General features: G+C 39.3%; 2 protein-coding genes across 2 annotated transcripts; both read right to left on the bottom strand.

Annotated features, from left to right (window-relative positions):
• Positions 1–11,892: 11,892 nt before the first annotated feature.
• Positions 11,893–18,142, bottom strand: LOC130409302 (cytochrome P450 2B4-like). Its single transcript, XM_056733209.1, has 9 exons — positions 18,073–18,142; positions 17,632–17,791; positions 17,045–17,191; positions 13,313–13,473; positions 12,921–13,094; positions 12,709–12,850; positions 12,398–12,585; positions 12,117–12,258; positions 11,893–12,026 (listed from the first exon to the last, which is right to left on the bottom strand). The coding sequence occupies exons 1-9, from the start codon at positions 18,097–18,099 to the stop codon at positions 11,893–11,895; spliced, it is 1,275 nt and encodes a 424-aa protein (XP_056589187.1). The 5' UTR covers positions 18,100–18,142.
• A 1,654-nt stretch (positions 18,143–19,796) lies between these two features.
• On the bottom strand, positions 19,797–22,883 carry LOC130409832 (cytochrome P450 2B4-like). The gene is made up of 9 exons (XM_056734063.1): positions 22,689–22,883; positions 22,383–22,542; positions 22,092–22,241; positions 21,778–21,938; positions 21,492–21,665; positions 21,220–21,361; positions 20,744–20,931; positions 20,434–20,575; positions 19,797–20,343 (listed from the first exon to the last, which is right to left on the bottom strand). Exons 1-9 carry the CDS (start codon positions 22,881–22,883, stop codon positions 20,153–20,155), a joined length of 1,503 nt encoding a protein of 500 aa, XP_056590041.1. The 3' UTR covers positions 19,797–20,152.
• Between the last annotated feature and the right edge of the window lie 523 nt (positions 22,884–23,406).

Genomic DNA, 23,406 nt, shown 5'->3' with positions numbered 1-23,406 from the left:
ACATGATGATGCAGAAACATGACAAATATGACTTCACGTAAGCATCAAGTGTTTTGAAGTACCATCCTAACATCAAACTACATATAAAATATTATTTAAATATTCCTTTTTTTCAGCTATTGTGTATCGTCCTGAAACTGTTTATAATTGTATTTCTGTGTTGTCCTACACTTAAGTCGAAGTCATGTATTTTAAGCTGGATACACCATGGAAGTTTGTGGTGGATCCTGTTATATACTGTCTCTATACATCTCAACCACTCGCACTAAACATAAAACAGATAATTAATCATATACCCATTGTTACCCTTTGTTGACTGAATCACACAGAAGATGCGGGCCGCTAGCGCGCTACAAATGTAGTATTTGTGGAAGCACAATGGTGCATGAAGGAGCTGTACTGCATACATGTAAATCTACGCACCGTATACGCACTGCACTCGGAGCATGAATGAATCGGATGTAAGTATCACTGCGCCATTGTTGCTGAATCTGAGGAAGTACTCTGTTTGACGGAAGAATAACATTTGTATTTATTTAATTACATCTTATTTGCTGTGTTTTATTTCACGAAGCCTTGCTACACATGTGGAGTAGGATAATATAAACGAAATAAGCCCAGCAATGCAGTGGATTACAATGAATTTGATTAACAAGTAGGGCCGTTGTTAGGAATAAAATGCACAGTAACCCACTGCCTCTTGGGGCTTATTGCTTTAAAGCAACTCTTTGTAGTTTTTTGACCTTAAAATAATGTCTCTATAAATATTTCAGTGGTAGAACCATTCTTAACCAAACAAATTCTACTCCCACTGCTACCTGAGCAGCCTAATAGCGGCTACAACCATTCTTTGTAAATTCTGTGTTCAGGTCGGGGACTCAGCACCACCCTTCCCCTAGCTGAAGAAGAGTTTCCAAACGACATTTCTGCATTTCTTTCATCATTTCTGTTCCATCAGCTAAGTCAACAAATTCACGTGTATTGTGGTGCCCACAGCCACGGGGAAGCTTATGCAACGACAGTATTTACAACACAGGCAGCCAGACCAATCATGACGCTGAAATTATGCGTCCCCTGTTCCCATTCGCCATTTTTTCCGACAATCAAACCATAGAGCTTTGATTTTAAAAAGTCCTTCACGACTGTTGCTGGCCCTCACACTGGACGAACATGATCCCAGCTAAAAGTTATGTCACTGTGAAATCAAGACTTCTACAATAAAGACATCTTAAAACAGACTCATACAAGAAGACTTGGCTGGAGTTTTACCATCTTAGACTGACAGTCATATCATCCGAGCTGAAGGACTGCACTCATCAACACTGACAGAATTATATTGGAGGTAAAATTTGATCTTTAAGGACATAATCACAGTTTCACCCTGAAGTGGAGTAGGCGGGGCGAGACCGTGGTTCGAGACTGGTGAGTAAATGTTAATGAGCGCCAGCTGTGCGCGCACCGTCCTTGTATCACGTAGGAGATCGGGAGCATATAAGAGAACGAGCGGACCGTCGAAGAGAGAGGACCGGCCCGAACATGTGTATGTTTGTATTTATGTTGTATTCGCCGGCCGTCGACCGTGAGGGTTGGCCGGCTGTCTTTTTACTCTTGATTTTATTTGATTAAATGTTTATTTAAAAGTCTGCCGGTTCCTGTCTCCTTCCTTCCTTTTATTGAACCTTTCTACACACCTGTTGCCTAAACATGTCAGAAACAAATGGCACTATCCAGACGTTATGTCGTTAGAGCAAGCACAGTACGTTAGCTTCGATATTTTTACGATTTTTTGTTTACTTTATTCCGAGTCACTTTCACATCCTGAATATATACTTAAAATGCATATTGCAGACTATGTCAAAGGTTTAAGAACGACAGCATTTTGAAAAACTTCAACCTCATGCATTGCTTGTTTACATCTTACATTTTGTGCAAGGGGGGAATTCGCAATGTGCATGTGACTGAGATTTGTCAATCATTCTTTGTTCATGGGTCATAGTTTTGCTAATGCTACACCAAACTTACCTACGGGTACATGTGATTTTTGGTTAAACATTTTATTAAAACAACTACATTACTCAAAAAATTGAGGAATAGATAAGCATGTTTCTGGATTTTTTGGGGGAAACCGAAAACACAACAAAACAATGATAAAAAACACAGAGCCTGACACCACAAACAAGAACCAAGACTGAGCTAAATTTTCAGGATCAGATCTGCATTCTTGTCAGGATCGGATATGCATGCTGTGACACAAGTGTCATAATCCTTTCAAGACAAGTGCAAAAGTTTGGGTAGCCAACCATAAACCTACCCTCTAAAAAATATTGGGATATTTCAACCCCCTCATTGGACCAAAAATGGAAAAACCCAACTGTTGGGTTATAAATTAAGCTACCCTGGGTTCTTTTAATCTATTGTTGGGTCGAATATAAACCATTCATGGGTTAATTGAACCCAGCGGTGGGTTTGTCCATATTTGAACCATTGATGGGTTGAAATAACCCAACATTTTTAGATTGTATACTTTCTTAAACAAAAGGTGCTTCAACTGTAGGATACCATGCCATAGCATACCAATGTTTGGCTGAATGGTTCCATAAAGAATCTTCAAGTTATTTTTAGTAATAATATAAATGTGTTTTTACTCTTTATTGTTATTGGTTATTAATGTATGAAGATACATTTTTAAATATACTTTTTTAAGTTTTTTGTACTTTCAATTTTAAAACATTCCTGATTACAGCAGAATACAAAAATATATAATAGCTCAACAAAAAAGTATTCTTGACAAAGTTAATACAAAAATATATCTTGTCTGAAAACTTCACCTTTAGAGCTTTTAACAAGACACATCTGTAGTTCAGTCAGGACCTTTCAAGTCAAGAAAATCCCAAGTCAAAATTGAAGACAAGTAATCTTTTATTTGGCAGATTTCAAGGCAAGGCAAGTTTATTTATATAGCACATTTCATACACAAGTGCAATTCAAAGTGCTTTACATAAAATGATTGACAGAAAGAAAGAAAATGTATCTTTAAAGTGCAAATGATTTAAGATCACAAAAACTTTAGATTTTTAAGAAACAGTAAAACAGCAATAAAATTGATTAAAAAATGTTAAAAGAATAAGAAAAAAATTAAAATAAATTGGAAATAGAAGTGCAGTTGATGTAAACCAGCACAGTGCTCAGGTTGTGAATGCACAGCTAAACAAGTGTGTTTTCATCTGGATTTAAAATTAGCTGCTGGTGGTGAACGTCTGATGTCTTCTGGAAGCAGATTCCAGCTATGGGTGGCGTAATGGCTAAACGCTGACTCGCCCTGTTTTGAGTGAACTCTTGTTATCTCTAACTGACTTGATCCTGATGATCTGAGAAGTCTGTTTGGTTTATATTCAATGAGCATATCTGAGATGTATTTAGGTCCTAGACCATTGAGTGATTTGTAGACAATTAATTATATTTTGAAGTTGATTCTAAAAGTAACTGGTAACCAGTGTAAGGACCTGAGGATTGGAGTGATATGCTCAGATTTTTTGGTTCTGGTTAGAATCCTGGCAGCAGCGTTCTGTATGAGCTGCAGCTGTCTGATTGTCTTTTTGGGAAGACGGGTAAGGAGTCCATTACAGTAATCCACCCTGCTGGTGAAGAAATCATGAACTGTTTCTCTAAATCATGGCTTGAGACAAAACATCTGATTCTGGCTATGTTTCTGAGATGGTAGTAGGCTGATTTGCTTATTGCCTTGACATGACTGCTGAAACCAAGGTCAGACTCCAAAATGACCCCAAGATTTTTTACCTTACTTTGTGTCTTTAGACCTCTTAAGTCAAGGTATGTATTTAACTTGTTAGTTTCATCCTTGTTACCAAAAACAATGACTTCAGTTTTGTTTTTATTTAACTGAAGGAAGTTTTGAGACATCCAGCTGTTAATTTCATCAATGCATTGGCAAAGAGAGTCAATAGGCCTGTAGTCATTGGGTAAGAGGGCTAGGTAGATCTGAGTGTCGTCTGCATAGCTGTGGTAGTCAATTTGGTACTTTTTGATTATTTGGCCAAGTGGGAGCATATACAAATTGAAGAGGAGCGGAGCAAGAATTGAGCCCTGTGGAACACCACATTCATGGGTGTCCAGTCAGATTTATGGTTGCCTATGTTCACATAGTAACCTCTCCCTTTAAGGTATGACCCAAACCATTTAAATACCAATCCAGAAAGCCCTACCCAGTTTTCCAGCCTATGTAGGAGTATGGTGTGATCTACCGTGTCAAAAGCAGCACTGAGATCTAGTAAAACCAGAACTGATATTTTGCCTGAATCCGAATTCAATCAAATATCATTAATTATCTTTATGAGCACTTGTCTCTGTGCTATGATGCTGACGGAAGCCAGACTGATAATTGTCCAGGTAGCCATTTAAATTCAAGAATTTGGTCAGCTGATTGAAGACAACATTTTCAATGATCTTGCCTATAAAAGGAAGATTTGATATTGGTCTGTAGTTAGACAGTAAGGTTTTGTCTAGATTACCCTTTTTTAGAAGAGGTTTGACAACGGCATTTTTCAGGGACTATGGGAAAGTTCCTGAGAGCAGTGAGGTATTAACTATTTTTAGGAGATCTGCTTCCAAACAGTTAAACACTCTTTTGAAAAAGGATGTGGGAAGTGTGTCAAGGCTGCAAGTTGATGCCTTAAGATGCTGTACCGTTTCCTCCAGGGTTTTGAGATCAATTGTCTGAAATTCAGACAAAGTAACTAATTTCTGATGTACTGAAGTCAGACTGACCTGACTGCCACATGGATGTTTGGCGATTTCCATTCTGATATTACTGATGTAATACTGATACTGATCTAAGATTTGCTTAATTTACATTTGGTGGTATGGCTCTGTTCTAAATTCCCCATCCTTCTCATGGGCTCCAAGAAAAGTAAGATGAGGAAGCAGCAGCAGCATCTGGGGTGACTCTCCCGGTTTAGCTGGGAGACAGCAGCTCAACCCCCCCAAACAAAACCATACCAGGCAATCCTCCTTGGCTCATCTTACTAAATCGGAGAGCCAGCAGAGGAACAAAATGAGCGGTCTCTGAAACTAGATTTACTGCATTTCTCATGTTACTGCCTTCCTAGACAATCACTTGATCCTCGGGTTTATTCATATGGATTGAAGCATCTGCTGAATGAATAAATCTGATGGGAGTGGACTGATTTGCCAGAGCATGAGAAGTGTAGCAATAATTATAAAATTGGTATAAAATACTTTAGTAAACAGGCCGATATAGCTGAAGCTGTAAATTTTTATTTTATTTTTGCCACAAATTAAGGAGCTGCACTCATAGCTTTTTGAGCCTCGAGGATGGCTCGAGCATCAGGTCGAAGATAGCGTGCCTAAGCGGCTGAGGACCATCGACCCATGGCCTTCAAAGTGGAAACAGTGGTGGAGGAATGCGCAGATGCGCAGCGAATGTGCAGTATAGCGGTCTTGAGGAAGCCCGCAATATTGGCAAAGCAGACAAAGATGGGTGGCAAACCAGCGCCTGGAAACAGGCTTTCCTTCCTCTGTTGCAAATAGTGGGTCTTTCGGACCAGCGTGTGAACGTTTTTTCAGGTAGGCCAACTTGGAAGACAAAGGACAAAATGCAGTCTTACTTTCAGAGATGAAAATGACAGTTACTTCCTGGTGTCTTTCCGTTTTTGAATGTTTAAAAAATAAGGTGAAGTGGTGAGCATAGATTGATCTTGGTCATGTGGTGGATTGAAAGAATCTGTCAGAGTAGTAGACTCGCCACCTCTAAGAAAACCATAGAATGCCGTGAGCAAAACTGTTTCCAGCAATAGATCAGAATAACGGCAAAAGCACCCTCCTCTTAGCAGTGATATTATCTTTCGTAAGAGTGAGAGTGAAAAAGGGAGACGCTTATCATTGGCTTGGGGTTTTTCTCTTTTGAGACCATTTAGCAGAAGACGAATCGATGAATTTCCTAATAGGCTGATGGTTGATGGATCCAGGCAGCGCAGGTGGAACTGGATGCCGGCAATCATATTTTTTATGCTAGAAGGCTGCATTTTTCTCGATTCAAAACACTGAACAATAAAAGCACTGACACATGAAATATCAACTGGAAGAACAGATACAGAAAATGTGGCACAGAAGGAACTGAAGTGAAACCAAGCAGGGTCTTACATTTTTAATGTGGATTTAGCTAGACCTTTACGCATATAGCGAGCTGCAGAGTGCAGATAGGATTGAAGGGTCGTGTCTAATCTAGTACGGTTTGGCTGAAAGAGGGGCAGACCAGGCTGGATTGAGCTGCTTCCGGGCATAGAAGATGGAATTTCTGAAATTCAAATCAAGACAAAGAATCAGCAATTTAATTGTTTGAGCCTGGAATGTGAGCTGCCCGAAATTTGAAGTTACCGATGACTGATGACCAAGTGAGGCGCCTGACGAACCTATTTGCAGCATCTGTTTACAATTTAAGGGCTGTGGAATACTCAAGGTCGTCATTATAGAAAAAGGAGATGCCGTTCAAATTGTCGATGAGCAAAGACCAGAAGCTGATTTCTGATCTGCAGCCTGCATCTAAGGTAACGATGTCCTTAAGATCCTTGACAGACTTTGAGAGGTCAAGAAGCCTTGCTATGAAGAACCTGCCCTGGGGAATAATTTGCATGGCAAAATTGAGGGGGTCTAACAATGAAAGAAGATATCTTTTTGAAAGAGACGTTGACACGCAAGCATTTCTGATGACTTCTCTTATGCGATTAAATTTTTTGATAGGAAGAGAGTCTTGCATGTGATTTGAATCCAAAGTGATGCCAAGAAACTGGATGACTTTGAGGGAACCTACCGTTTTTTCGTCAGAGAGGGGAATCCCTAGGTCGTAGAATGTGCGTTTAAGTGCCGAGATACAGCAATCTGGCTTGGAGTGTGGTTGTGGACAATCTACTAGCAAGAAATCGTCTAAAAAGTGAAGCACGAACGGCAATTTGCAGTTGTTGAGAAGAATCCAACACCACGCTTCTGACAGTGAATTAAATATTTTTAATACAGCCGAAGGTAGGCCTAACCGGAAAAAAACAAATTATTTCTCCATTTAACACCAAATAAATGCCACTGTGATGGATGTAAAGGCATGATTTTAAGGGCGTCTGAGATATCCGCCTTGGCTAGCCAAGCACCTCTCCCTGCTTGCTTAATGAATTTCATTGCCTCGTCAACAGAGGCATAAAACAGAGATAAAGGAGCGGAAGGAATAAGACTGTTAATACTTGGAGAATTGTCATTGTGGGGGGCGGAGAGATCAATAATTAATTGCTTTTTTCCAGAATATTTACGGGTACCGATTCCTATGGGATTAATTCTAAGGGTCGTGAAGGGGGATGTATAAAAAGGCCCGATCATAAAACCTTTCTTAACCTCCTTCTCTATCAATAAATCTACTACTTTGGGTTCTTTAGAAGCAGAAAGCAAGTTATTGCAGACAAAAGAGGACTTGGGTTACAGACATAATGGCATCACCTTAGAATAGCCAGGCTAGGGACTTGGCCAGGCGGTTGCAGGGACACAGTTTTTGGGCACAGATTGGATGTGTGAGAGTGAGAGCCACAAATCGAGCAGGAAAGAGCTTGGTGATCAGTGAAATGTCTGCTGATAAGGGCCAAATCGACTACAGACCAGTCCAGTCTTTGATTGAATCGGTGAATGTACATGGCGGATTTAGCGGAGAAGGATTTATGATACTCATAGAAGAGAGTTCCACCATAGGTCAGAGCAAGGTCGGATATAATGGCAAAATACGTGTCCAACTCTGCCCTACTAGCAGGATAATCTTCGCATATGACATCTCTGTATGCTCCGAACGCCACGTTAAATTCAGCTAGAGTTAGTGTCTTTGAAAGTCGGGGGTCGCTGTCTTTAAGCGTAACTGATACATCGCTGCAATCTACAACACGTCTGTCGCATGATTCTGAGCCCAGTAATATTTTAATAAGGTTGACATCGTTACCAGCTAGGATTTGACTTCTCAGCTGATGAGAGATTACAGCAGCCGGCGAAAAGAATGGAGAGCCGGTGGACACGGGAACTGCACTTCCCATAGTCCTCCGCAGGACGGCCGTTGGAATTGACTTCATCAACCTGCTCAGGAGCCAAGGGCTGCAGCAATCTTGCCGATGTGAATTGCGATGTTGACGGACCGTGGAAACGGGGATCTGCCAGATCGTGGGTTTTCGAACCTGATTCTAGAGCCTGAATTCTGGAGTTCATGTCGGAGAGCGAAAACTCGATACTGGAGAATGCTGACAACACTGGGTCGTTGCTTTGGACCGTCCAGTGGATTGTTCGGGCTAAACCGGCGGGACCAGCTGCCCGTTAAGGTGTAACATAAGCTCAGCCGGAGTGGGTGCGGGTTCTGAATTTTTTCTCTTTTGGGTGTTTTTCTTGCTGGATAAAGGAGGAGGTATAAGCGATTCTGTCGAAGACATGTTGACATTCTCACAGAATAGAATGAACAAATCTTTGTGAATAGCTCCCGTCAGAACCGGAACATTGCTCTTATACAATGTCTCCAATATCTTAGGCAGTGGCCAATCATTAATTCTGGGAAGACTGGAGGATTTGCTTGCCAAGCGAGAGCTCCGACGGATTGGAACAGTGCTCTCCTGGACATCCTCTGCATGGATGGGATGCTTTTGCCGGGATTCTTCGATAGATTATTTTGAGGAAGTCTCACATTATCCAAAGTCTGACACAAGATAATTTCATTTTCACATCACCAAACTTTTCTGACAATACCTGTGCTCCAGCTGACCCTGTCAGTATGAAGTTTTCATTGAGGACTTTCAGCAGGTAAGCGAAGCATTTGCTATCATAGTCGAAGCGATCTCCAAACACGATGGAACAGATTATATGGGAAACTGCATTCTGTATGACATGTTTGGGGTCAAATGTTGTTCCTTCAACAAAAAAGTGCAAGAGTATCTGAAAGCACTATTATAACCAATGCAAGTGAAATATGTCACATTTGATAGTGTCTGCTTGAAGCTTTATGACATTTGAAAGCTAGGAAATACAAGTTTAAACCCATTGTCATGATTCCGCCATCTTGACTTGTCCATTCTTGGTCTTGGTGGTGGAGCCATGACATAGCCTTAGGATCTATGTGGAGAGAGAGTTTGGGCCTTAGGGAACTTCTAACTCTCTCTCCGAGTTGCGTCTGTGTTTCCCGCCCTTTTCGTCTCGTTAAGCCTTCCCTTAGTGTTTATCTCTGTCACCTGGTCCCTATTAATCATCCTGTGTTTGTTCCCCTTTAAATAGTCCTCATGTTGAATTTTCCATTGTCGTGTGGCGTCGCGTCGCGTCACGTAATCTGTGGATACCTTACCTTGCCTTTTTTGTGACGTTGTGTCGGTCTGCTTTAGTTTTTTGACCCCTCCTGGGAAGTCTTTGTTTTGATTTATTATTTCATCGTTCCCGGTTTTTGCACCCCATTGTGGATTTTCGTTTGTGTTCCATTGTAATAAAATCTTTTTGTTAACCTCACCACTGTGCCTGCATGCATTTGTGTTCTTATCCTTCAAATCCGTGACACCCACACATTCAAGAGAAAACACATCTCCACACCTTTTATGAGCATCTTAGCAGGTAAGGGAGTGTCAAACTAACCCTATTGAGTTAACTCTTTCTTGACATTAATGTGATAAGGTAAATGTCTATTAGCCTCTTCCCACAAATACATCTATTATAACATAAACATAAATAGTGATAGAGTATAAATATGACCTTTGAATGTTCAGTTAGGTTTTACACCCTGATTTCTTTTCTAGGAGCAGGAAAATTAATATACTGCAAAATCTTCATATTTCAGATATGAATTTGACCAAGAGGGAAAACATGCTACAGAATAACATTTAGTCATTTAGCAGATGCTTTTATCCAAAGCGACTTAAAAAGAGGGAGCAACAAGCGATATGTCATACAGCAGCCATAATACATTTGGTGCCAATACAAAGTTACTGGTCTCAACAAAAGTTAGACCACTGTTGAGAGAAAGGGTTAGTGTTTTTTTTGTCTGTCAGGTATTCACAGAAGAGGTGGTTTTGAAGTAGTTTTTTTAATGTTGTGAGAGATGTTGTTGACCGGACAGAGTTAGGAATACCGAGCACATAGTCACATGACCTGCACAGGTGAAGCAACTATGCCAAAGGTAAAGAAAGGTGTAGTGATACTAGCTACTTGATGCAACCACATGCAATGCTTGTATTATATAACATTTTGTTGCAACATTTCGCCATGTGACTGATTGGTGTAACACGTGCTTTGTACATAGGTCACTATAACGCTACATTTCAACAAAACTGAACTAACACAATGTTCGTATTTTGAAAACGTTAGTTGGTACCAGACGCGATTTCTTTAAGACTGCAAGGGAAGCTCAGCTTCCCCTATAATTGTCAAAAAATGAATGGACAAATATATGTACTATTATGTTAACATTTTATTGACTAAAAATGTGTTAAACGCGTTCATCTCGAACGAAAACAATTTCGTTCAGAATCAGCTACTTAGGTCGGCTGACTCGATTTCCTTCTCATTCATTCCCGTAGCGTACAGTGCATTACTCTGTTGAAGCCCAGTGTCCATTGACTTCAATGGGGCTGCTTTAAACAGTTTTTTTTCAGTGCTTAGAAACAAGACGGACATTGGATAATGCTGCGATTATGTCCCGCCCACGGACGCTCAGCGTCTCTGGGATGAATGGAGGAGTGGGCTGGCCCGGACTCCGAGCGTCTGCGTGATGATTGGAGGGTCTGTCATCTCTTTTTAATCCACTTTTATGTCCTAAAACGCTTGTTTTTTGGGGTCGACAGCTTATAAAAACGTATTTCTTGTGTTTTTTTTATCTTGTTTGCTATACACATTGTCACATATCAGCTTTTAGACATTTTTTTTTTGTTATAAATCATAAATGACAAGGAGGCGGCAGCTTCTCGCAATGCAAAGAGACGGAACTTTCTGTATTCTCTTAGACAAACTGATGACACTGCATTTTGATGCACTACATCACAATCCTATTTCATTATTTCTTTGGCCCAGTCTTTTATGGTTTATTTACTTTTATCTTTGAGGAAAACGCAGAGCCCGTCGCAGTCCTTTTTAACACAGCCGACCAATCACAGTGGATAAGAGGCGGGACATACACTACATTGACCAACCATCATACATAACATACAGAAGTTAATATGAATGGCTACTGTATTTTCATATTAGTCATATTTTTAAATAAGATACTAGATACAAGTAGGCTAACTGTTGCGGATTTTCTAAATCACATCAACCAACGCATCTCCGGAATAACGCGCAGTGCCTCCAAAGCCATCTCAGGCGCCACCAGCTCTTATTGTTTTAGCTGGCACAAATAGCTTTTGTGGACACTGTTTAATTGATTGGTAAGCATATAGCCTATTAGTACCTTATGCATTTATGCAATATAATGTAGCCATTTTAAGAAATATTCCTGTGCTGTCCAGGGTCACATATTCTTTACTACCCAGCACAAATCATACGATTAAGTTTTAAAATGTCACAATATAAAAGAACGACAAATCACATCCTTCTTAGGGAATAAATCACATATCACATTTAGGTTTTTAAACAATATGTTTCTGTAGATTCTGAGCACCAGCTGAAATTATCTAAACATTGCTGTAGACAGTTCTTTGAATGACCTGACAACTGCTTTCCCTATACACAACTCGTTTAAGTGAGCTAGACTCATCTTATTGAGTTTTACTGTACTTAAGCTGTTCATTTATCTGTCTGTAGGGTCACTGACGGTCAGTCGTTTGCATCTCTACTACGGCAGATGGTTTTGAAGGGATGAGGAAATCTCACCTAACCCACAATTCCATCCATGTCTAGATGCTTTGAGTTCGGTGGCCAGGAGAAATGAATCCGTGGTAGTAGAGACGTGATGAAAATGAAGAGCTCCGTCTTTGCCAAGGTCTCTCCAAGACAGACCCTCGGACCTAAAGAATAAACACAGACACCCAATCAACATCACTCTAATAACTTCTGCTTAGGATCAAATCTGTCATAATCACAATCACATTACTCACCGACTGATAAAGCAATAAACGCCTCAGGTTTATTGAAATGTCCGTTCTCATCCAAGAAATTCTCAGGGTTGAAAGTGTCCGGACTCTTCCTGTACGTCTCATCGGTGAAAATTCTTGTTAAGTTTGTCGAGATCATAATTCCCTAAAAAAAGATGTGTATATGTGCCTGAACATATGAGGAGCAATGTATAGAGTGATCTTACAAAGTCTAGGTAACAGTCCTGTTGACAAATCCTTCTATCAGTCCATCATATTAACATAATTTGTCATTCCTTCGTTACCTTGGGAATATCGTATCCTCTTAGTTTAGTTGGTTGTGTGGCTGCATGAACGACACCAAAAGGTACAATGTTAACACAGCGCTGAATCTCATAAACAGTGGTGTATGTGTATGGAAGTTTGTCACGATCATCTATGCTGGGCAGATGGTCATAACCCAACACCTGAACAATCTCCTCATGACATCGCTCTGTGACAAAAGATTTTTAAAATATGGCATAAACTTAAAAGAAGAATCATGACATCATAACAGTAGAATTTACCTGCATTGAACTTCTAAACAAACCAAACATTTTCGGGATTTTAAAATCACCTTGTACTTCTGGGTTTTCCATTAAGAAGATAAGTCCCCATCTGATGATGGTCGCCGTTGTGTCCGTTCCAGCCAAGAAAAGGTCAGCGGTCGACATTAACATGTTCTCTTCATGAAATGTTGAGTCCTCATGGGACTTTTGCTAAAGCAGGTAAATAAAACAAGGTTTTTAGGCTATAATAGATCTGGTATACAAATTCAAAGATGCATACTTTGTCAATCTCCAGCAGATAGGCATCAATGAAGTCTCGCAGGTTTTCTGGATCCAAAGTTTGTCTGTGTTCTTCAACTTCCTCACGAATAAAATCCAGTAACTCATTGGCGTTCTGAAGGATCTTCTGGTGCGGTCCAGGAAAGTGCTTGATGAATGGAACCATGTTGAATATCTAAAAAATATGTTGGTTGTTAATTACGGCTTAATAACAAATTACTTTGATCATTTTTTTAGAACGTCTGAGTAAAAAATCCAAAGGAAGCATGAACCATATAGTCCGAACAAGTATTTCTTATTTATTTTCATTTATTTATTTTGTTTATCAGTTTATATAACAGTAGAATGAGAAAAATAATTATACAAAAATACACCAAAAGAATCAGAAATTACCTCTCCTAAAGGTGACCCTGTCAGCATGAAGTTCTCATTGAGGATTTTCAGCAGATATGCAAAGCGCTTGTTGTCGTATTCGAATCGATCGCCAAACACGGTGGAACAGATTATGTTGGATGTTGCATTCTGTATGACATGTTGGGGGTCAAATGCTGTTCCTTCAAAAAATATGAAAAGTATGTGATGTGAATGAGATGTTTGATACCAGTGTTGGGAGTAATCCATTACAAAAGTAATGTATTACAGTAACATATTACGTTTTGCTGTAACGCAGTATTGTAAGACATTACTAATAAATTTTCAGTAATATTTTATTCGTTACATGTTCATTAACGCTTGCATTACAAAAACTTTTCGCCTGCGAGACATAAACAATTCCAAAATCCCGCAAGTAAATTCTAGCATCCTCTTCGTGAATAGACGCGTGGTCTCATTGGTCTCCCTCTGGCTGGCATGATTTCCGTGTCTGATATAAAAGTCAATTAGTCACCGCTGCAGACTGTAGTGCGGTGACGTCATGCATTTCTACGTCAGGCACTTAAGTGACGTACTGCATGCCTTTAAATTGCATATTTCTGTGTACGCGAACATGTTCAAACAACACGGGGATGGATTCGATTTCAATGTCACTAAGTGATTGAGCATATTTATGGCGTCTTTACAATTGTGTCTTTTCATTCTTTTCATTCTTTTCACGGATTTTTACAACTGTTCTGTCTTAGTCATAGTCACAGAGGATGTTATTAAAAAACGTTATAACATTTTGGGATACGTGTTCACATTTGAAATGGCATGGTTTATTTTTAATCTGTATAAAAAAGAGTTCTTAAACAAATAATGGCTTGAAAATATCAGAGGTTTTACATTTTTTTAAACGCTTTTATAATTAGTATTGATTAGCTGTGCATTTACAACCTGAGTACTGCTGCTTTACATCAACTGCACCTCTATTTCAAATTTATTTTTCTGTTGTTCTTCTCTTTTTCTCAATTTTATTGCTGTTTCCTTCTTTCTTTAAATCTCATTTGTGATCTTAAATAATTGGCATTTTAAAGAAACGTCTTATTTCTCTTTGTCAATCATTTTATGTAAAGCACTTTGAATTGCCCTTGTGTATAAAATGTGCTATATAAATAAACTTGCATTGTCTTGCCTTGCCCAAGACGCACTCAGGCCTACTATATTAACGAATTGTTCAAGACAACTCGGATTTCGGGAATTCCCGAACTCAAATCCAGAAGTAAACGTTTTACAGCACGAAATGACATGAATAAAGTATTTTTGTTTACTTTTTTAATACATTCAAATCAAATCGTTTTGGCTATCTTTAATATGCCCCGATGCCGCGGTATTGACAAGAATGCATTGATCTCCGACATAATATCCGATGTCTGAGTTTACACGTTCATGACATAAAAATACGTGAAAACATCACCTCGTAAGGTAAACAGGACACACATGTGCAGTAACATGTGTGTTATGTTTTTGACCACATCACGTTAATGCGCATGCGCGCAAAAGCCTGCATGACGTCAACATGTATGACGTCACCGCGCTACAGGCTGCAGCGAGGGGTATCTCTAAAAGTCCGGTAAGCTTTAAACCTAGCGCTAGTGTTGCTATGGTCCCGCTTTTCCACACAATTGGGCTATTTTGAAAATGCAGCTGCGGGAAAAATTATGGAGCTGCAGGTTGCAGGTTTTTGTGCTACTTTGATAATGTACTGCGGCTGCCAAAAATTTTATTTATATTCCATTCCATTTTCTACCGCTTATCCGAACTACCTCGGGTCACAGGGAGCCTGCGCCTATCTCAGGAGTCATCGGGCATCAAGGCAGGATACACCCTGGATGGAGTGCCAACCCATCGCAGGGCACACACACTCACTCATTCACTCACGCACTCACACCCTACGGACAATTTTTCCAGAGATGCCAATCAACCTACCATACATGTCTTTGGACCAGGGGAGGAAACCAGAGTACCCGGAGGAAACCCCCGAGGCACGGGGAGAACATGCAAACTCCACACACACAAGTCGGAAACGGGAATCGAACCCCCAACCCTGCAGGTGAGAGGCGAACGTGCTAACCACTAAGCCACCGTGCCCCCCTTATTTATTTATATTCTAAGGATAAATGTTAACTGATGAGATTCTTAATGTGTATTCAAACTGAATACCTGACACTCCAGGATCGGCCCGTTCTCAAAAGTGTGGGGAACGTGTCTGAAAGGCGGGCTACAGTACAGGGAGGGACGCGGGAGCTCAGCTCAACCAAAGAGAAAAATATAGTGGTGGTATTAGACAATGCATCCGAATTATGTTTTTACAAATGTGTCGTCAGGTGCATGTCACGTTGCACAATGAAATAAATCACTCGTGAGTGTACAACACTTGATTCTTCAGGCTGCAAATATCACGTTTGAGCAGAGCTGTACGCAGTCTAGAACAACTAAAACATTGACATTCGTGTACACATTATACATATGCAATACATTTAACCATGCTTATTTCTTGAGCAAGTTTTTGCTTGTCTTACCAACAGAAAACACGTTTCTCGCCCACAAGGGATCTTTTTTAAAGGGACACCCAACCCAAAAATGAAAATTCTGTCATGGATTACTCACCCTCTAGTTGTTCCAAACCTGTATAAATGTCTTTTTTCGGTTGAACACAAATATATTTGGTAGAATGTTCGAAACTGAAAATTCTTTGGCATCATTGACTATCATAGCAGAAAAGATCATAATGGTAGTCAAAGGTGACCCAGATGATTTTGCTTTCCTAAATCCCCCAAAACATCTTTTGAGTTCAACAGAATAAAACATATATACAATACCTAGGAAACCATTCAGATAAGCAAATACAACAATAGAAACGTCTTTTGGCTGTTCTTAACTTTGATTTGACACCAGAAAACCATTGGGCTGGTTTTCATTCCCTTTGGGTGGGATTTGAGGGGTCATTGGGCTGCTTTCAGGAAGTTAGTTAGCAAGATCCCTGTGACCAGCAGCAATGACAAGGTAAGGTAACATTTACATGAAGACTAGCTAGAATTGTATATAATCTAGTTCAGTGATGGGATGGGACTATATGGTATTTAAATACCTTTGCATTTTTTTTTAATTTAAATATGTTTAATCTTAGTATTTTTGTATTTTCAAACTAAAATAATTTTTACCTATCAACCTCCTTATTAGATTGTCGTGTTTCAAATAAATCCATTTGAAATACAAAATACTATTAATTTGTAACAGTAGGCCTATTTTGTATTTAAATGCATTTATTCATAGTATATTTTTGTACAGCCTAGTTAATTAAAAAATCAGCAGTTTAATTAGGAGGTTGATTGGAATAAAAAATGTTTTGTATTTTGAAAATACAAAGACATTTTCTTAGAATGTTAAGTTCTACTTCTGTAATTGTGTTGGGGAAAGAAACTCAAAAGTAATGCAGGAGTCATGTAACTGAGACTCATCTGAGACAGTAATATTGTAAGGTAAGGGATTACTTTTAAATAACAGTAACAAGTCATCTGTAATTTATTACAGTTTGGAAATAACTTGCACAACACTGTTTGATACAGACATGAGTAAGATATCAAAATGTCAACATGTTTTTTTGTTTGTCTTACACCATACGCAATACCAACTTTAGAAATTACATTGAATGTTGTGGTGTAACGAATTTCCGAGACAAGATTAAATAGACAAAACACATCGCCACACCTTCTTTGAGCATCTCATCAACCAGGTAACGGCCTTCTTCTATAACACGATCTTCTGCAGATTTCTTACCAAGCCCAAAGTTCCTGAGCGTCTGGAGAGCAAATCTTCTCTGCTGCCTCCAGGAGTGACCATTTACCAATATTATACCTGGGAAGAATGGAGAACATTCAAGTGCTGTTGAGTAGATGTTCGCTGTCTAGTCCCCCATGAAATAAATAATGAAAGTTACAATAAAAGAAGTCCAATGTCTGTCCATACTCACTATCTTTGTATTAACAAAAGCACTAGCCCATAGCATCCATCCATCCATTTTCTACCGCTTATCCGAACTACCGAAAGGGGAGGAAAGACTCCGGAGGAAACCGGAGTACCCAGAGGAAACCCCTGAGGCATGGGGAGAACATGCAAACTCCACACACACAAGTCGGAAGCAGGAATCAAACCCCCAACTCTGGAGGTGTGAGGCGAACATGCGAACCACTAAGCCACCGTGCCCCCAGCCCATTGCATATTCTGCTAAATGTTTAGCTCACACAATGTTGTCTTAACTTCAAATGCCTGAGACATCTGAACAGTGTGTTACTCACCGAGTCCATTGGTTATCCAGTCTATAACAGGTAATGTTGGTCTTCCAGAAAAAGCTGCGGCGTCCTGGACCAGAGCTTCTTTGGTGATCTCGAGTGTATTTAAGATTATCGCTGGTTGTCTTCCAATGTACAAGGTGGCCATCTCCCAGTACTGATGGATCTGATCATAAGAAACCACACTTGGTGTTTTGGTGTAGTTCCAAATCAACCACTACAGGGGACACTAGTGCATCATCATACACTGTTTTCTTTTCAGATCTCCACTCAAAGTGGAAAAGTTTAAGTAAAAAATGTGTGTTAAACTGCTTACATGTTATTTCTCATGTCCAAAATTAGTGTTCATTTATTTATGTTACAGAATCCTAAACACATATCTGTGGTGAAATGAATCGTCAAATTTCAGGACAAGAATTAAATGTAGGGAAAAAAGTGAAGACTCACTGATCTGGCAGATCCCATTGGGTCCATTATAGAATCTAGTAAAGTTCCCAGAAATGGTAGAGGTCTGGGTCCAGGTGGAAGTTCGGCCTCTGGAGACATGAAGGTTAACAAAGATGTGCATACAAGACGCGCATACAAGCTAAGTTTGCAATGTGTTATTTTGTGTTACTTATTAAGTAGAGCAACAAAGAAGCACAGGGCAGCAAACACATGGGCATTAAATAGGAAGATTAACAAAGGATAATTAACAAGGGACAGGTCTCTGGGATGAAACACTTATAGAAGGCTAAACGAGGAATTGAGAGGGGCGGTGCCAAAGACGAGAGCGGGGGAGCACATGTTATGTCAAAATCAACAATAACATGCCTCTCTCCACACAAAACATGAGGCTCTGTCATGATCCTACAACCAAGAAAGCATGCAGAATCATGACAAATATGACTTCACGTAAGCATCAAGTGTTTTGAAGTACCATCCTAACATCAAACTACATATAAAATATTATTTAAATATTCATTTTTTTCAGCTATTGTGTATAGTCCTGAAAAGGTTTATAATTGTATTCTGTGTTGTCCTAAACACAAGTCAAAGTCATGTTTTTTTATTTGGATACACCATGGAAGTTTATGGTGGATCCTGTTATATACTGTCTGTATACATCTGTCAACCACTTGCACTAAACATAAAACAGAGAATTAAACATATACCCATTGTTACCCATTGTTGACTGAACCACACAGAAGATGCGGAACACTAGCGTGCTACAAACGTAGTTTGTCTGGAAGCACAATGGATCATGACGGATCTGTACTGCATACGTGTTGCTCTATGCACATGTGCAATGTGCAATGGGTGTGCATTGGCTGATGTCAACCATAGTAAAAGGGGGCGGGCTTTGCGAAGCGTCAATTGTGCTTATCAACCACAAGGCGGGCACTCGTGAGCAAATGTTCCATAGTGTTGCTTTAATATTAAACTTTAGAACAATCCAAAGTTACAAACAATTCTATCGCTAATCCTTTATTAGTCACATGATCTTTAAAGGTGCAGAAATTTGGTGAAAGTTAGGGACAACTATGTCAAAGGTAAAGAACGAAAGCATTTTGAAAAACTACTTGATTCAACCTCATGAATTACTTGTTTACATCCTACATTTTGTGCTAGGGGGAATTCATATTCTGCTTGTGACTGAGATTTGTAAATCATGCTTTGTTCATGGGTCATGGTTTTCCTAATGCTACACCAAACTAACCTACGTCTACATGTGATTTTTGGTTAAACAGTTTATTAAAACAACTACATCTCTCAAAAAATTGAGAAATAGATAAGCATGTTTCTGGGCTTTTTTGAGAAACAGGAAACACAAAACAATGATAAAAAAACACAGAGCCTGACACCACAAACAAGAAGAGTTGGGTTATTTCATCCCCCACATTGGGTCAAAAATGGAAAAACCCAAATGTTGGGTTATAAATTAAGCTATGTTAGATTGTTTTAATCTATTGTTGGGTCGACTATAAATCATTCGTGGGTTAATTGAACCCAGCAGTGGGTTTGTCCATATTTGACCCATTGATGGGTTGAAATAACCCAACATTTTTAGATTGTATACATTCTTAAAAAAAAGGTGTAGGATACCATGCCATAGCATACCAATGTTTGGCTGAATGGTTCCATAAAGAACCTTTCTTGTTTTAGAAAGTTATTTTTAGTAAAAATGTAAATGTGTTGTTACTCTTTAATGTTATTGGTTATTAATATATAAAGATACATTTTTGATTACACAGTTTAAATTTTTTGGACTTTCAATTAAAAAAAAATCCTGATTACAGCAGAATACAAAAATTTATAATATCTCAACACCAAAGTATTCTTGACAAAGTAAATACAAAATATATCTTGTCTGAAAACTTCACAAATTTTAACAAGACATATCTGCAGATTTTGCGCACCAAATGAAATTCATTGAATGTTGCTGCAGACAGTTCTCTGAATGACCTAATAACAGCTTTCCGTGACCTGGAATGGTCTTACTGGTGTGTTAAGTTTTTATTTTTTTTAACTGTAATCGAGCTGACGGTCAGTATTTGGCATCTCTACTACGGCAGACAATTTTGAAGGGATGAGGGAATCGCACTACACCCATGATTCCATCCATGTCTGGACACTCTGAGTTTGGAGGCCAGGAGAAATGAATCCGCTGTAGTAGAGTGACGATATAAAGAAAGAGCTCCGTCCTCGCCAGGGTTTCACCAGGACAGACCCTCGGACCTGAAGATTAAACACAGACGTCCAATCAATATCAGTCTAATAACTTCTGCTTATGATCAAATCTGTCACTACCACAAGCACATGACTCACCGAGTGAGAAAGGGATAAACGCCTCAGGTTTATAGAAATGTCTGTTCTCGTCTAAGAAATTCTCAGGGTTGAAAGTGTCCGGACTCTTCCAGTGCTTCTCATCACTGAAAATCCGTGTTAAGTTTGTCATGATCATGGTTCCCTACAAAAGAAACTGCGTATCTGAATATACCTGGTCTATCACTATTAAGGTCTATGAATGAATCTCACAAAGTCCAGATAGCATTTTGGCACAAAGGTTAATGTTAATGTATACTTCAAACAATACATTAGTTACTCACCTAAATTCTTTCAATCATTCATTCATTACCTTGGGAATATTGTATCCTCTTAGTTTGGTCGGCTGTGTGGTTGCATGAACGACACCAAAAGGTACAATGTTAGCACAGCGCTGAATCTCATGAACAGTTGCCTGTGTGTATGGAAGTTTGTCACGATCATCCATGCTGGGCTGACCGTCATAACCCAACACCTGAACAATCTCCTCATGACATCGCTCTGTGACAAAAGATGACATAAGCTAAATATAAGAATCATGACATCAAGGGGGAAGGGCAGCTCTACTCCGTGACATCATCAAATGGTCTTTGCAAGAGGTATATCATGAACAAAGATTTGAAGCTTCAGGTAAAGATTTGAGAGGTTATACTTCTAATCAGAATTGAAGAAAATGTGTTAATATGTACTATACATTTGTGCCCGTTAATGTTTTATTGTGAATTGCAATTTAATTTGAAGTCCATAACCCTCATAAGAATTACTTTTGATAATGTCAACTCATATCACCTTGTACTTCTGGGTTTTCCATCAAGAAGATAAGTCCCCATCTGATGGTGGTCGCCGTTGTGTCCGTTCCAGCCAAGAAAAGGTCAGCGGTCGACATGAACATGTTCTGTTCATGAAATGTGGAGTCCTCCTGGGACTTTTGCTAAAGCAGGTAAAAAAACAATGTTGGGTTAATTTAAGATTCTTAGAAAAGGAAAATAATTAAAGATAGTAACCTAAATCTGGTCTGGGTTTCATGAAAGGTCTGATTTGAGTGGTCAGGTGTTTCTCACTTTGTCAATCTCCAGCAGGTAGGCATCAATGAAGTCTCGTGGGTTTTCTGGATCCAAAGTTTGTCTGTGTTCATTAACTTCCTCACGAATGAAACCCAGTAACTCATTGGTATTCTGAAGCATCTTCTGATGCGGTCCAGGAAAGTGCTTGATGCTGGGAACCAAGTTGAACATCTAAAGCAGAGAGAGATCCTGATTTTGAGGAAGTCTCACATTATCCAAAGTCTGACACAAGATAATTTCATTTTTAATAATGATTCACATCACCAAACTTTTCTGACAATACCTGTGCTCCAGCTGAGCCTGTCAATATGAAGTTTTCATTGAGGACTTTCAGCAGGTAAGCGAAGCGTTTGTTATCATAGTCGAAGCGATCTCCAAACACGATGGAACAGATTATATTGGAAACTGCATTCTGTATGACATGTTTGGGGTCAAATGTTGTTCCTTCAACAAAAAAGTGCAAGTGTATCTGAAAGCACTATTATAACCAATGCAAGTGAAATATGTCAAATATGATAGTGTCTGCTTGAAGCTTTGTGACATTTGAAAGCCAGGAAATACAAGTTTACACCCATACATTCAAGAGAATCTCCACACCTTCTTTGAGCATCTCAGCAACCAGGTAACGGCCTTCTTCTGAAACCCGTTCTTCCACAGATTTCTTCCCAAGGCCAAAGTTCCTGAGCGTGTGCAGAGCAAACCTTCTCTGCTGCCTCCAGGAGTGACCAAATGTGACCATTATAATACCTGAGAAAGACAGAACGTTTAAGTGCATGAAGGGGATTCAATTTTCTTCCCCATATGTCTTGAGTCATTTCTTTTAACTCAGATCTTATGCAACAGTATTATAACCACATGTCCGAAACAACCAAACAAAATGTTACTGACCAAGTCCATTAGTTATCCAGTCTATAAGAGGTAAGGCTGGTCTTCCAGAAAAAGTTGAACCCTCCTGGACCAGAGCTTCTTTGGTGAGCTGGAGTGTGTTCAAGACTATCCCCTGTTGTCTTCCAATGTACACGGTGGCCATCTCCCCATACTGATGGATCTGAAATAAGATTTAAAGTCTAAACTACACTGATGTTTGTGCACATTCTGAATACATGCATACAGTTTATGTTGTCAAATTTAAAATAAATTTTCAGGAGGTGAATTAGATGTAAGAAACCAACCAGGAATATAGTAAAGACTCACTGATCTGGCAGATCCCATTGGGTCCTTTATGAAATATGGTAGAGTTCCCAAAAAAGGGAAAGGTCTGGGTCCAGGCGGAGTTCTGCCTCTGGAAACATGGATCCTCAAGATTTCAAACAAAACCAGAAATATCAAACCCAGAACCAAAGCCAGGAACACTGAGTTTGGGTCTACATTCATCAGAACAGTCCCCATTGCAACACATTCAACCAACACAAATGCTTTGTTCTTTATGTACTAGAGGAAGTGGGTGGAGACACTTACGGAGAGGGAGTGTCAAACTTACCCTTATCTGTTAACTCTTTCTTGACATTAATGTGATAAGGTAAATGTCTATTAGTCTCTTCCTACAAATACATCTATTATAACATAAACATAAATAGTGATAGAGTTTAAATATGACCTGTGAATGTTCAGTCAGGATTTAGGCACTGATTTATTTTCTAGGAGCAGGAAAATTAATATACTGCATGTACTCTTAAAAATTCTTCATATTTTACATATGAATTTGACCAAGAAGGAAAACATGCTACAGAAACCTGAACAACTTTTAAATGATTATCTCACTACACTAGAACAGCCAAGAACTCTACTCTTTATTAGTCACATGTCCTGCACAGGTGAGCCAAGGTGAAGCATTAGGTACAACTATGCCAAAGGTAAAGAAAGGTGTAGTGATACTAACGATGAACCACATGCAATGCTTGTATCATATAAC

This window comes from Triplophysa dalaica, chromosome 20 (genome assembly GCF_015846415.1).
Source record: "Triplophysa dalaica isolate WHDGS20190420 chromosome 20, ASM1584641v1, whole genome shotgun sequence".
Taxonomy (NCBI): domain Eukaryota; kingdom Metazoa; phylum Chordata; class Actinopteri; order Cypriniformes; family Nemacheilidae; genus Triplophysa; species Triplophysa dalaica.
This window is presented reverse-complemented; position numbering and strand designations above follow the sequence as displayed.

Excerpts from the sequence above, each read along its gene's own strand:
- LOC130409302 (XM_056733209.1), bottom strand. The coding sequence starts at position 18,099 with ATGGACCCAATGGGATCTGCCAGATCA. Across the intron at positions 17,792-18,072 it reads CAATGGGATCTGCCAGATCA|ATCCATCAGTACTGGGAGAT; the intron begins GTGAGTCTTCAC and ends TCTTATGATCAG. Across the intron at positions 12,851-12,920 it reads ATCTGCTGGAGATTGACAAA|CAAAAGTCCCATGAGGACTC; the intron begins GTATGCATCTTT and ends TACCTGCTTTAG.
- LOC130409832 (XM_056734063.1), bottom strand. The coding sequence starts at position 22,883 with ATGGGGACTGTTCTGATGAATGTAGACCCAAACTCAGTGTTCCTGGCT. Across the intron at positions 21,939-22,091 it reads TGCTGAGATGCTCAAAGAAG|GAACAACATTTGACCCCAAA; the intron begins GTGTGGAGATTC and ends TTTTTGTTGAAG. Across the intron at positions 20,932-21,219 it reads GGAAAACCCAGAAGTACAAG|AGCGATGTCATGAGGAGATT; the intron begins GTGATATGAGTT and ends CTTTTGTCACAG.